The sequence below is a fragment of the Myzus persicae genome, unplaced genomic scaffold, assembly GCF_001856785.1.
Source record: "Myzus persicae strain clone G006 unplaced genomic scaffold, MPER_G0061.0, whole genome shotgun sequence".
Lineage (NCBI taxonomy): Eukaryota > Metazoa > Arthropoda > Insecta > Hemiptera > Aphididae > Myzus > Myzus persicae.
The window spans coordinates 889,046-905,189 of NW_019102414.1; the positions used below are offsets into that span (position 1 = coordinate 889,046).

The 16,144-nt window shown below is 27.4% G+C and overlaps 1 protein-coding gene across 1 annotated transcript; it reads right to left on the reverse strand.

Moving 5' to 3' along the window:
* Window positions 1-288: 288 nt before the first annotated feature.
* LOC111032059 (gelsolin-like) lies at window positions 289-16,144 on the reverse strand. Its single transcript, XM_022312243.1, has 10 exons — window positions 16,017-16,144; window positions 8,962-9,182; window positions 2,602-2,676; window positions 2,426-2,494; window positions 2,232-2,355; window positions 1,523-1,816; window positions 894-1,009; window positions 737-838; window positions 536-673; window positions 289-465 (listed from the first exon to the last, which is right to left on the reverse strand). The coding sequence occupies exons 2-10, from the start codon at window positions 9,163-9,165 to the stop codon at window positions 376-378; spliced, it is 1,212 nt and encodes a 403-aa protein (XP_022167935.1). The 5' UTR covers window positions 9,166-9,182; window positions 16,017-16,144; the 3' UTR covers window positions 289-375.

Consider the following 16,144-nt stretch of genomic DNA (forward strand, 5'->3'; position numbering starts at 1 on the left):
AACTAGGTGTTCGAAAACGTTGTGTAGCCATTAATTTATTTTTTAAATAGGTAATAAATTAATTAAGTAGTCACCTTCCTAATTGTTATGATTTATGATGCATTTGATTATTACTCCGTATACGTAAGTATAAAAGAACATTAAAAACGAATCATACACTCCACAATAAAATACAACATATAATTTATTCATGCTAAATATAAGTTACATAATAAAATTGAGTGTTATTGTTTTAATTTAAATATATTCAATTTAAAATGTGTAATAGATATCTATAATAATATGTCGTAATAATCAAAATTTTAATTTGTTAAAAACAATCAAAAAAAAAAAAAAAAATGGTTTTCAGTAAAACCAAATTAGTTTGATCAATTATTACAAACGAGTACGACTGCCGTTATCTTTCCAACTATCGAAGTATTGTTTAAAGGCTGTTGGTTCACCGCCTTCAATAACTCTGATTACCTATAAAAGTTTTTAAAAAATTCGTAAATATCATACAAATTAAGAAAATTAAAAAAATAATTTTGCATACTCTTGTCCATGAAGGGTAATTGTTTTCTTTAATGAAAACTTGTGCGCGCTTTAGAGATTCTACCTTTTCTTGAGTTGTACCTTTTTTGCCAACCCAAACGTATATTCCGGAGGAAACAGTGTCCAAAATGAAGCAGTCCTAAAAAAATGTGAAAAGGATTAAAACAATAATTGGGTATTAATAATCATTGATGAGACGTACATCAGTTTTCAAATGTGACTGAAGAAGAGGCTTTTGTTCGATTTTTTCAGATACAATTTTTCCACCTTGCGAGTCTGATATTTTGTACAAAACAGGTGTTGCCTAAAAATTACTTAATTAATTCACTATAAACATAAATATATTTTGAATATATTACTGCTTCTTTTTTCTCAAATTCTTGGTCATCGTCTACAGCTGCAGGGACTTGTTTGGCGGATCCAGATCCTAATTCTTTAAAGAACTTTTCAAATTCGTCTGGGGTACTTGATCCATCTATAATATTCAAATATTGTAAATTAGGTGTATTAAATTTAAGTTATAAGTACTTTAATTGTTTTAAACAGCTTTCGGTTAACATAGGTGGCTACTTGTGATGATTTTAAAAACGTACCTAATAATAGAATAATTTTAAATCGATGTTTATGTAAAGATTTTATTAAAAATGTAATAATTAAGATTTAAAAATATATATCATAATGAATTTTAGATAGTAACTTTAAGTATATAATTCTTATTACTCGATATTGAGTTTAAATTATTTAAAATAATAAAGAAATGTAAATCAGTATTTTTATTGATCACTATAAAATTACTCCGTTTAATTTCTAAAAATTTTACTTTCATAAAACATTTTCAAATGTATAGTAAATAGTAATACACTTATACATATACGTATAGCGACATAGTTTTGTTAAGTTTATACATAAGTATGCATTTGATAGATCGCATAGATTTTACTATTGTTAGGTTAAGTATTATTATATAAACAATTAACTTGTTTCTTACCAACTATGTTTATTTTGGCTCTTCCAGAATGATCTTGATCTCTCACTTGGCTAGCAACACTTATAGCTTTCAAACGTTCTGTTCCTTTGGCTTGAGGTCCTACGTACACAAAAATTTCTTTGCCTGTATCCAAAATGAAACAATCACCTTGGTTCATGGACGTCACTTTTGGCTCAATTTGCTTGACTCGAATATTTTTTTTGCCTTTAACTTGGTATAGTTTTTTTTCACCTCCAGCATTTATTTCTGCATGATGAAAACCAGAAGCTACGCCACCAGGCATATAACGTATAGCTAAATAAAATTAAAAATTATTAATATTCATTAATATAAACTTTGAACTTTCTTTACAGATAAATACAAATGTAAGCAATATTTTCTTTTTTTAGTAATGTATCATTTTATCAACATAATAAAGTTGTCATAATAAGTATAAAACAAAGTTAAGTTTTTTGATATTATATTTTTTGCTGAGAATAAAGAAAATATTTTATTAATTTTGGTTATGTTTGAATTCAATCACGCAGTATATTTAATATTTATAAATAATGAATTAATATAATAATTATATACACAGGATCTTCCGAATGTTGTGGGACAAAAAAGGCGTGGATCACGTAAGAATCAGCATAATATAATTTCCGCCATTTTTTTCATCCAATATTTGGGAGACCCTGTATACCTTTAATATAATTGTATATTTACTAACAAGGTGTAAACAATGATAGAAAAGCTTGACTTTCATGATCCTGAGTTTCTTTATGTTGCACTGGACTTCCGCCGAGAGCGTCATCTAATTGAGTAGAAAGAATCGCTGCAGCACCAACTTCATCCTTGAAAGAAAAAATAAAGTGGGTATTTAATCAATTTAGACAATTTAAATTTTAAACTTTATTTACTAACTTGAGATGATGTAGAGCCCGACCAATAGAAAATGTCCGATGAAAGCTTTTTGTTTTGACCTTCCTTTGACTAAAAATACAAATGTTTTTGTGATCAAACTAATCAGAAAATAGGTAACAATCTAAATTATAATACGTATAATGTAATATACGTTATATACTATTTTAAATTCTTACGTTTAAAACAATGTACGAGTCTCCAGTGAAAAATTTTCCATAATCCTTTACTGGATAAGGGACAGGTTCAAAGTCCTTTAAAGAAAATAGATACATTAATACTCGCTTTACACTTATCAAGAATAAATAATATTTTTAAAATATAAGGTTTACATTTTCGAAAAAAGTATATAATATATACTACTGATTTGCCATACTCCATTTCATATTATCATCTTCGATAATGCTACGTCAACGCTATTATTATACAACCTAGAGACTCAATAATATGTATATAACATTATTACCCATTTTTCCACGAATACTGATGTATATGTATGTATGTATCAGAACTGAGAGGAGGAAATTAACAATGAATAGATATGGTCTTTTGTATTAAACTGTACATGTATTAAACGTTCAAAGCCTAAACGTGTATTAAGGAAACACGAAACAAAAGTATTATCGTACCTCTCAGGACTTCTACCAGTCTTACCTCTAGACGACATGTCAGTTCATCACATAATAGTAAAATACATTCACGCAGCTGACATGTCCATTGTCTGCTTAACATTTATTATAGCCTTCAAGTTGCCAAGGCAATAAAAGTATAATATTATTGCTCATTTGATCAAGTTTGCCAAAAAAATAATGCCATTAGTAGATAGTAGTGATAGTACCTATTAAACGCCCTGCTCGAAGACTATTTATATTTATTTACTCTATTGCGTGACTTTTTTTTAAATGTTTAATATTTTCTTATGAAGTTATGTTTAATAATAATCTAGATATATTATATTTCCACAATTCATCAATCAAAATACAACGCGATTGCTTTTTAAATGTCAATCCATATTAGATTCTTTACGACGTACCAAGATAGTCATTGGTTTTAGTTTTCTTATACATTTTAGTAGGTTCACTGTAATTAACAATTTTGGTTTAATTTTGGTTCTTTCTATCAGTCAGTTACTTGAAACATACCTCTAGTATACCGGATGTATCTTATATCATTGAACGCTGTTTTTTTGTAACGATTATGGATCTATGAAATGGGGTTTCGAAAAAACAACTATTAAATTAAAATTGATGATTTGACTGTCAACATTTTCAGAAAAAAATCTTTACCAGAATCCATTAAAAAATATGGTTGTTAGTGGTTACCATTTGATAAAATAAAGTTGATTTTGCTGTTGGTATATCTGCGTGTTCAAAAATTTTGAAATTGGGGAAAAAAATGTCCTGTTAAAATTAAAGAAACACTTCTTTTTTGTTTTTTTTTTTTCGAAATCCTGTATCATCGATCGTTAATTGTTACCCCGCGCACAATGACGTAAGATACACTCGGTATGTTTTAATGCTTATATGCATTTTTAAATGGGTAATAATTGGAATTTTCTGGTATTAGTAGTTGTTGAGAAAATCGAAAATTATCTACATTTACTGATGTAATAATAATAGTAAATAGTTATTATTTTTAAACACGATGTGCCAATTACGTACTTAAACGAATCCATATAACGAAAAAAAAAAAAATTAGTTTATTTCAAATATAGGTACTATTACATCTAATTATTATACCGGTTTATGCACTATAGACGCATATACTTTCGAAAAATCGAACTTAACCCGCATATATTATCTAATTCATTACATCGAGCATACTTTTACAGACTATAAACTATCGTTTAAAGTTTAAACCGAAGGCGGGTATAAATACTAGGTGGGCATTGATATTATATTATAGTCATATACATGTAAATTATACGGAGCTCCTCGTTAGTTGTTGCCCTTATCCTAACTTTTGTATGCTATTAACGCATTTCTCTGCGCATTGTGTTGTATTTTCAGGAGTCATGACCTTTACAAATTATAAAAGCTACCGAAATTCTGTCAAATTAATATATTTTGCTCGCCTTGATAATTTTATTATCAACGCGAAAGTTTCACCATGGCACATGTTTTATTATATTATTATACAGACTACCTAGCAGTTACTAGTTAAGTATATATACATAATACATATAAATAACATAATGACTAGGTATACATTTCATGATAAATGTTGTTCATATTTAATTAATCAGATAAGATGAGCTATTATTGATTTATGTTTATTTTTTTGCGGTTCAATATTTGAATAATATATGCTCAGGACGACCTATGTTCATCCGAGTAAAGTTTGAAAATAGTGCAAACTATTTAAAGAGAATAAAATGTGTATTATTCTTTATTTGTTGTTTATTAGAGAAAAATTGTACATATTTACTTTTTTTATTTTAATACAATAATAATATAGTAATTATAAGCTGTTGTACTCACTGTTTTAGAGTCTGCATAACGAAAACAAGTAAAAAAAAAAAATAGTTTAGATACTATTTTCAGTGGCCATTTAAAATAAAATTATTGTTGGCACTCGAGTAGGTACTTGATACTTGTCACTTGTTACCTATACTGCATTATTATTAATTATCACTGTTTTTAAAATTTCGAGGTTTAATATTCGAATTAGAAGTATATTATAATTGTTTTTGCTCTGTAAAGAAATGTTATTATTCTGGATTACACAGTTAAGCTTGTTTTGATGATGGCCTACTTTAACGTCATCGAAATTACAGAGAAAAAAGTGTTTGTGTGTACAGACCTTATAGTAGGCGGTGTGTTATACAAATCGAGTGTAACATATTTTCATACGTTATATTTTGGAATATTCATAATAATATTATTCCAAGCATGTTTAAATTTGATATATTTGTATAAATAATAAAGTAATATTTAATATTTAGGATCGAATATCTAAAATGTATAACTATATATGATATAACTATTATATGAATCATTGCAATTAAAATTAATAAAAACTAGATTTACCTACTTAAAAAATAAACATGAATTGACCATGAAAACCATTATTTTACGTAACTATTTATTACTGCATTGCATTATTGCATTATAAATTGTATTCTTAAGATGAATAGTTATTGCGGATGTATATCTTTGAGTAGGTATAGCCATATAGGACTGTATTATTTTAGTATAAACTATAAAGTCTTTATTATGTGTATGGTAAACCAGTAGCTCACATATAGCTCACACTATAACTACCTACTGTATAGCACATAAGTCAAGAACGGCCCGAGGGCCAAATTTGGCCTTTGATCATTTACTAACCTGCTTGACAAAGCGGTGTTGTACGATTGAGAACGTTTTACCTTTTTAGCAACACGATTGAGAACGCTATCGGTAGATCAAAGAAACAATATATTTTGTACCTTAAAATAAACGATTGAGAACGATATTTCTAGCGTCGTTGCAATTTATCTTAACTTTTAGTAATAATTTTTAGGGCTGGGATTTTGATGCAAAGGCATCTTTTTTGGTGTTTTGAAACGTTGTTTTGTAAGTATAAAATGTGTAAACTGATTTTTAAAAAAAACATTCATTTTTTGGGCATTTTTTACAATTTGTTTATAAAATGTACAATTCATGCGATTAACAAGAGACATTTGGCACACTGTCGACGGTTAATAATAAATTATCATTGCTAGGCTTTTACCCTCAAACTATTGCCGTTATATATACCTATATACCATACATATATATATGTATAGGTACAAGTTATCGTCGATAACAACAGCTAGGTCTCATATACTGAATTAGTAATCAATTAGTACGTCCAGAACTAAACATTTTGTAACCAAAATATAGTGATTGATATCTTATATAGTTATATATATTGTATATTGTATTTTTATTATTTTTATTTTTAATTAATGTGGCAACGTTGAATAAAAGTTAGCAGGTAAGAACGTTCTTAATCGTACTATTAAAAAAGGCACGACCGATAAAGACCGTTCTCAATCGTGTTCTACCCTTGCCAAAGTATTAAAATTAAATCAAAATTGAAAAAAGTTCCTAGCAATGTAACGTTTATACAATTTAATATAAATGGATATTTTTCATTTTATTTTTTAAATAATAATCTAAAAACGTATCAGTGTACTTAAAGATGAGCCAACAATAAAAATATATAATATTCAATTAAAGGTAAACGTTTAAACTCTTGGCCCGCAAAGAATTTTTTTTATGGCCCTCCCTAAAAAAAGGTTGGCCCCCACCAGTGGTATAGCATATTAATACATTATATGCCTATATGTTCTATAAAACATTTATATAATCAACAAGAAAACAATATTTTTAACAGACATAATATATGCAGACATCTAATGTATGTGTAACTGTAAGATGTGTTGTTTAAATAGCAATTCATTTTGAAATAATCTACACAAATAGAATATAAGGGATATTTAATTCACTATTCACCTGGTTAAACTTAACTACGTGTTTATTCTTTATAGTTTTTATATACTCAAAATGTCCAGGGCTATTTAATAAAATATAAAAATGTTATGAAGTTACATTATTTATAAATAGAGAGTTCGTCTGATAATGTATAGCTCGGAGTTTAGACATAAAACATGTTTCTATGAAGGTTATTCATATTAAAACAGACCAAAAAAAAACGTCCGGAAAAATATATTTTTTTTCATTCGACTGTCGTCGTTGACTGTAGAGGTACCTATACCAACAATTTAGCGGATGAGTGATGTTATAATTTTATGATATTCTGCACTATTACAATGTGTATATTATTATTCTTATTTATTACTTGTGAGTATAGACTACAGTTACGCGTATCTCGAAATATTTGCAACTTTGTTCGAAAGATAATGTTATGCTATAATATCGTAATAAAAAAAACTCTTAGTTTTAATTGCCCATCTACCTAATACGACTATAATATATTCTTATTACTATTGCCAGACTCTATAAAACATAAATTAATTGTTTTAATGGACAAATAGTAGATACATAATAATATATCTACTACAATGGCCAATGGGAAAACTTTATGTTTGTATTTGAAATATGTAGTACAATAAGACAATAACATTATTTTCTAATTGAGATTTTGCAATTTTTACGCACACACATGCTATTTTTGCATAGTTATATACATATATGTTTATAGCAATAAAAATTAACGTATTAAATACAAGGACCCAAAATTAAAAACATATGTGAAAACAAAATTAATATTGTGATTGATCGTTTATTTTTTTATTGAGTACTATAATATACTACCTACCTAAGTGGCTACTGTTAAAATGGTATTTTAATCGATAGAGCTTTAAATATAATAATTTTTTTGTCTTACAAAACACGCAACTATACTGACATATTATTTCGATACTATATTATTACATAGTACTATAATAGTAGGTTAATTGGTTTTACTATACATTTTTATATCTATCAATAGTATGGAGAAATTAGATATTATCGAATATGATACATATTGTGTATCAAATATCATATAATTTGAAAAATATAACTAGTATAGGTACCATACAGGTACATATTTTATATATTTTTACTAGTCACATATTATTTTATTCCAAAATATATTTTTTTTTATTCATTAGGTATTATTAATATTAAAGGCACGAAGAATTAATTTCAGTGTTAAAATATCTTATTATGTATACAAACTGTGCCTACTACACAATTAAATATAAATCATAAATTAAAATGACGGTATAGCTACTTCAAAAAAAAAGAAAAGCGATTTCCTAAACTTCTTAATTAGTATATTTAATTGGTATAATTATATCCATCATATAAAATTACGGGTATCGTTAGTTGTAATTAGCGGAAGATTCAGTGAATTGGAAGACCACACCAAGCTGTTTTTTTAAAAAATAAATTACAATTCACATGTGATATTGTGTTTCAATACAGACTTGTGTCTAAATAATATTACTTAAAAAAATATTCAGTATTATTATTTTATTAGTAAACACTCAATAACTTGAAAAGTATTAAAGTTTTAAGAAATATTCTTTTTGCTTACATTTTTTGAATTTTTGAAGTCATTATGTATAAAACATTATTTTTGATAAAAATTATGTCAAAAACGTCAATACTTGACCTGAAAATGAGTGTTTTTCTTGAAGGGAGTCATCTGTGTAAATTTAATATTTTGGTGTACATGTATATTTGAGAGATGTGGCACCCACACTTATTTTAATAATAATTTAGAAAACATTCTCGATTAAATTACACTAATTATTTTGTAATTTGATAGATTTGATTTAATAAAAACAATAGATAGATATGCAGGAGAACTATCATAATTTAGGCTACATGTTTATCGTATTTCTATATTTCTACTTGTATTTAACGATTCTGTATAGCGGTTTTATAAAAAGAGAAAGTTTCAATACAGTATTATTAATAAAAGTAACACTTTTACATTTCATTATTATAATATTACGTAGGTTGTACAGTGCTATGATGTTATTTTAATAGAAGTTTTACCTCGATTCTCCAAATTTTGAGTCCAGCGGTTTTGCCGGCAGATTCGAACGCGGGATGCATAACTGACGTCCGGACTAGAGCAGGCGTGTTTGAACTTGACGAACCCGTTGACGCCGCTTCGGATGACGAGAAAGTAATAAACAGTATCAATTGTAGGAGCGCTAGTAGTGAAGTCATGCTATTGTGTTTTGTAGCCAACGTCATCGTGACGTTTCGTTTGCCTGAAAACCAAGTTTAATTACAAAATGAGTAATATGACAAATACATTTTCGTAATAACTGGAAAATTCCCAATCAAAATCATTTCCGTTTTGAAATGATTTAAAACCAGAATTATACTAGCTTAATGATTTCGTGTATATGTGTGCATTTTATACACATAATATATAAGTAATTACAATTAATGACATAAAAATAAGATAACAAAATAAGAAAATTCCCTACAAAAGAAAATAAAGAATAAATATGTAATTAAATATTTTAAATAGTTGTTTATTATTTTAATTGTATTTATATTTTAAATCGTATAATTATTAATCTTTATAGTATTCTTGGACAAGTTTTAGAATTTTTGTTGGACATTTTTATGTGAAACAATTGTTTTCCTTGTGTATACAAGGCTGTTTAGGTAAATGTATCTTCGCGTAAACTATTTTTCACCTCTTTTATTTAATTTAAAAATTTCTATATGGTATAATAATTGTTTTCTACATCATTTATTAGTTATTACTGAAATGAAATATACACAGCACAGGATAAGGTAATTATTTTCATACAAATATAAATCAGTAGTATTTAGTCAATCGCAGGTATTCTAGGTAGCGATATTTTACAATAATAATTATAATTAACATTTATATTCAATTTTTGAAAAATTCAATTGTGAAAAAATACTTGTGTATATATTTAACTACAGTTGCTAATAACTATATTAATTTTTAGTATTTGATACTCTAACTATAATTTGTTGACATATTGTGTTAGGTACTGGCAGTATAAAGTCTGTAAAATGGAAAGAAAATGTTTTTTGAAATTAGGTGATTTTTCGAACTCAATTAGGATATTTTTCAAACCAAATCTGATGTAAATTTGGGCGAATTTGACCCAACTACAATACATCCAAAAATCGGATACATTGCAATATTTTTTATATTATCCAAGGTCATGTAAATATTTCAAGTAATTGGAGTACATAAACTATGTATCCTACAGATAAGATAAAATAATTCTATATTATAGGCAAATTAAATAGGAACAATAAATTTACTTTGACAAGCAAAATTATTTGAAAATTATTAAAATGATATAGGTTCATAATAAATAAAAATATTTGTATAGTTGTTAAAAATAATAAATCACTTTAAAATCCTTCTTGTATTTTTATTTATACATTTTGTAGATAATAACATCATAAATGTTAGATTAGCATTTGGTTCTTAGTAAAATATTAAGAAAACGCCAAATACACATTAAAAAAAATGGGACATTAATAAATAAAATTAATAAAAATTGTACATTACACTGATAGGCTTTTTTCTAATCAAAACTCATAACTCAATTTTATCGATGTTTTTGACTTCAACATATTTTTGTTTTTATCTAAATCAGTTCATAATATATCCATATAAACATTTATTATCTATATTCTATAGTCTATACAACGTTGATTTGAAAATGTCCTATCAATCGACTAAAATGATTGTGTAATTATTAGTGTATTAATTATTATAATAATACCATTCATTATCATCATCACTACACACCGGATGAGACCTTGAGTCTGTTTAGCAATCAATGTCAAATGTCAGAGTTTTCCAAAATTTGCTGCCTTGCAATTATACACGGAACTTCGGATTACGAAGTGCTCAATACCCAGGATAGTGAATATGTGTACGATAGGGTCTTCCAAATGTTGAGTGACAATTATGGTAGGGATCGTTTATAAGAAACAACATAATCCCCATTTGCCACACGAAATTCTGAAGACCCTGCGAGTGTGTGTATATTGTACATAATATAAAGACAGTGATAAACGATAATTATTTGACGGTATATAAAAAATATAAAAAATTAAAATTAACTATATCCACATTCAACTTAACCCATCAACAAGAAGTCATGTGAATATTAGATACCTATTTTTTTTTTTTTTTATAAAGTTTATTAAGGCTTCAACAACAAAGATTTTTAGCCTACATTTAAGAGAGAGCTAGATACCTATTATATAAGTATAAAGCCGAGGATTATAATATATTTCTTGTAATAATAATATAAATATTAGGTAATGTAGTTTAATCAAATTACGATAATGATATAGTTGCAATTCATACACAATACTGTATATTTCTTTTTGCATTAAGTAGGTATTTTTAATGAAAGTGGTTTATCTCTCAATAGGTACCTACTCTAATTAATTGATACTGTTATTGAGAGCAAAAAAAAAAAATATTCATTTTGATGCCAAAGTACTCCACACTGTTACTATTTCGACACATGATACATACTATAATAATATGACGTATAAAGACTAATTAACATCTTATAAATGATAAGATTCGAAGAAACAAAAAAATAAAAATATTATGAGAACATTTTATACTGGGTGGGTACATAATATACCTAGTCTATATGAAATTCCTACCTACTCAAAATCGCCATTCTTAACGAGTTGTATCCTAATATTATTATTTTAATGTTTAGCCGGATTTGCATTCGAACTTACAATGTACATCGTGTGGACTGACTGTGTGTGCATTCTTGTGCTGTTGTCTATTGGCAGTTTGAATAATATAACATCAAGTAGGTTGGTATTATGATGGTTACTAAAGATTTTTTGTTTTTTTTTTAAGCGTATTGTTGTATGCGAATGCCTGTGGACATGCTGAAATTATTGTCGTGGGAATTTTAGCTCTTGCAGTTTCGTCAGTTGTTCGTTCACTATTTTTCCAATTATAGTCGTACACATTATCTTAGGAAATATTCACCGATGATTTCATCACGAAGGTTTTTCTTCGTCGATTTTCATCACCAACAGTGTTTATATATATTGCTTAATTCGATGTTCTTTATTATTCAGCGTTTTAGTGTACCTACAGAGCACAACGTTTGAGCTGTGGTTACTGGTTTTTTGTATAAACATATTTTGAAACAATTATATTATCTCGGCATGTTGTTGATTAGACTTCGTCGTTGCTTATTTTTCTCTTTGTGCAGTGGGGCAATTGTGGGAGGTTTGCAATCGAGGCACTTGCCCACAAATTTTTTCAGGGGGAGGGGAGCAAAAGGATAATTCCCCCCTCAATTTTACAAAACTATAGTCCATAATCACCATATTATAATATGCCGTCATAACATAGTATTATAATATACGTCGTATACTCTTACAAATATAATAATTTCCATAATTATATAGACATTAAGAGATGAAGTGACAGGTACCGTTCTACATCTGAAACCTAATAATTATTATTAGTTCTATTAGTCACGTGTTTTTACAAATAGTTATATGATGCGACCGATTCAATCAATAAAATATAAAACGTTTTCAATAATAATTATGTTGATAACACGTCATTATACACACAGACACACTGCAATTTACAATATATTATACACATATTGACTATAGTGTCTATTGTTAATAGGTACTGTATATATTATTAATTGTAATGTTTGTTTATTTATGTGTAAATGTGTATACAGGCGTGATTCGTGAGGAAGAAAATATATTATAATAGAGAACATCCAAGTATAACATACACATTAAAACTATGGTGATGTAATGGTTTATATATTTTAATGTAAGGAAATATAAACCTATAATCAATTATAAAACCATTCCTCAAGTGACAATACACATATTATTATAGGTATAATATAATATAACGAGTAAAAAAAAAAAACCACTGGATATGCACGTATTACGTATAGGCACAACATAATTATTTCAATTCTATAAATCACAGATGACGTCATTATTATAATACTATTCAAAGTATTGAATGATTACTCTAGTGTAGGATTGGATCGAATTGCAATATATATATAATGGTGAAAAGTGGAAAGGTACTGCAAAAGTGGACTTTTTTTTGGGACAGTCCAAATATCTTAAGTATGTGTCGCGTGTAGAGTCGACACAGTGACGCCGAACAAATTAAATTCCAACAGCCTCAAGCCCCCCATGTGGCCACAAGTCTACATTTATATTTATTAAAGAAATACAAAGTTTAAAAATCTAATTTGTTCAGTTTCCAAAAGAAACATCGATAACGCAATACATCGTAATGTATTACATGTAATTTGATTTATTCTTACATATATACCCATATAATTATGTATAAATTAGTACTTAATTAGACGCATATTGTTTGGGCTGTATGTATTTCTATTAAGCTATACATACATTGGGATGAATTTTAAACCGTATAGAGTTTTTATTCAAAAATAATAAAGCGTTATGTGTACTGTATTCAGAAAGTGTTGTATGTCGGACTTCATCTGTCAAACGTCATTTTGAAACTATTCATAAAACACTATTAACAAAATCTGCCGATGAACTAAAATGTTTTATTTCACGTGCACTATCAAATAAAGATGCACAGAGTGATAAATTAATTAAATTTGTTAAAAAATCTGATAATTTAGTGTCTGCCAGTTTTGATGTTGCAAAGTCTATCGCTATTCGGGGAAAACCGTTTAGTGATGGAGATTTTATTAAAATGTCTTGGTTAGATTGCGCTGATAACCTTTTTCAAGACTTTGATAATAAAGATGCAATTATACAACGTATTAAAGACTTGTCAATCAGTAGAAATACTATTAAAGAGAGAATACTAAGTATGAATTCTAATATTGAAAATCAATTAATACACGATTTAAATCAAAGTTCATTTTTTTCTATTTGCATCGATGAGAGTACAGATATAACATCGTCTGCGCGTCTTTCAATAATTTCTCGTTTCTGTATTAACGATGAAGTTCGTGAAGAACTTATAAAATTAGCATCTATACCAGCTAAAACTACTGGTGAAAATATATGTGAAGTTGTTGTAAATGTCCTTGAAGATATTGGATTAAATTTATCTAAAATTATATCAGTAACTACCGATGGCGCCCCTTGTATGATTGGAAAAGACCGTGGTTTTGTTAACCTTTTTTCAAAGAAAATTGGACATCCTTTAATTGGTTTTCATTGTATAATTCATCAGGAAGCGTTGTGTGCTAAGGATGGACTATTGCAGTATGAAAATATTTTAAAGCTTGTAACAAAAATTGTAAACTTTATAAACGCCCGAGCATTAAATAAAAGGCAATTCAGTTTATTATTAGAAGAAGTAAATTCTATTCATAAAGGACTCGTGATGTACAATAATGTTCGTTGGCTTAGTAGAGGCAACCTTTTAGAACGATTTGTAGAATGTTTACACGAAATTCGTTTATTTTTGAGTGAAAACCAAAAAAATTATACTGAATTAACAGATATAAATTGGTTGTGCAATTTAATGTTTTTTACTGATTTTTGTTTGCATTTAAATGAACTCAATTTAAAATTGCAAGGTACCGGAAAAAATTTAGAGTTCATGTTTAGTTTAATAAAAAGCTTTGAAACAAAATTAAATGTATTTATACGTGATATAGAAAATCATAAATTTAAATATTTTCAACATTTAAACAAATTCTTGAGTGAAATTGAAATCAACGAGACTCCTAAATTAGATGAAAATATAAAAAAATTTTTAAGTATCATAAAGGAAACAATTCAGCAGTTCAATAACAGGTTTATAGATTTTAAAAAGTTTGAGTGTAATATTAAGTTCCTCAAATGCCCTGATACTTGCAATTTCGATGAATTAGATTTACATTATTTTGAATGGATGAATATAGATACATTTGAATTTGAGTTAATTGATCTTCAATCCTGTAATACGTGGAAACAAAAATTCATTGACTTAAGACAACTAATCGAAGAAATAGAAATCAACCGTCTTCAAGCAAACGCGGTAAAAAATGCAGATAATGAAATTCTTAAAGTCTGGAACTCGCTTCCAAACACATTTAATACATTAAAAAAAGTTGCTCGATCTATCCTATCAATTTTTTCGTCAACTTATGCTTGTGAAAGTTTATTCTCCATAATGAATTTAATAAAAACGAAGCAGAGAAATACATTAATCGATGAAACTAGTGCTGCTTGTGTTTCACTGAAAACTACCAACTATACTCCAGATATTAAAATGTTATCTTCTAAAAAACAACAACAGAAATCACATTAATAAATGAAATAAAACTTTACATATATACTATTTATTTATTAAATTATATACCTAATAAAATGGGTGTAATTATTACATGCTTTTTCTTTTCATCTTACCTAGAAAAAATTTTTTTTTTTTTGGCACGCGAGCATATTTCAAAAAACTTGATTTTAAATTTTGGCACTTGACCCAAAAAAGGTTCGCCACCCCTGGTATAGACCCTCAGTAGTCAGTGGTGACCCGTCTCCTGGACACATAAGAAAAAATAGTGGCCAGGGTGTGGCCTGATCAAAATGTTGGGTTCCCTTTGAGTTGACTTATCAATAATTTCAGTTGAACATATAATTTTATTCTGTTTCTATTATCCTATCACACTAAGTAGGTACGCAATAAACTAAACGAAAAAACTGATTTTATATAATATATATAATTAACATTGGTTTTAACACTATTATAACCAAAGTATGTTTTTTTTTGTTTGTGCTTAATACATGTATATTTTATAGCATAATATATATATACGATATTATAACGACAGTTCGGTTAGTATTTAAGAAGTAGGTGTAAAATAAATTGAATAAATTGAACAAATTGGATAAATTAAACTAAATATCATATTTAAAAACATTTTAATAATCGAACCGACATTTCTGGTTAAAAGAAAAATTATTTTGATAAAATGAATAATAATACATAATTAAAGCTTATAATTTATTATTGCAGTTATAATAGAAAATTAATGTAACATTAATGTGTAGTATTAAATTAAATTACTCAATAGTAATCAAATTATAAATCTTACCTCAAATACTCTGCAACTAAAATTTGTATTCACCAGGACTGCTGATTCTGAAAAACGAGTACCTACTACTTGTTTGAAATGAAAACAAATAATGATCCATATAGAAGGATGGCCATGTAACAGGCAAA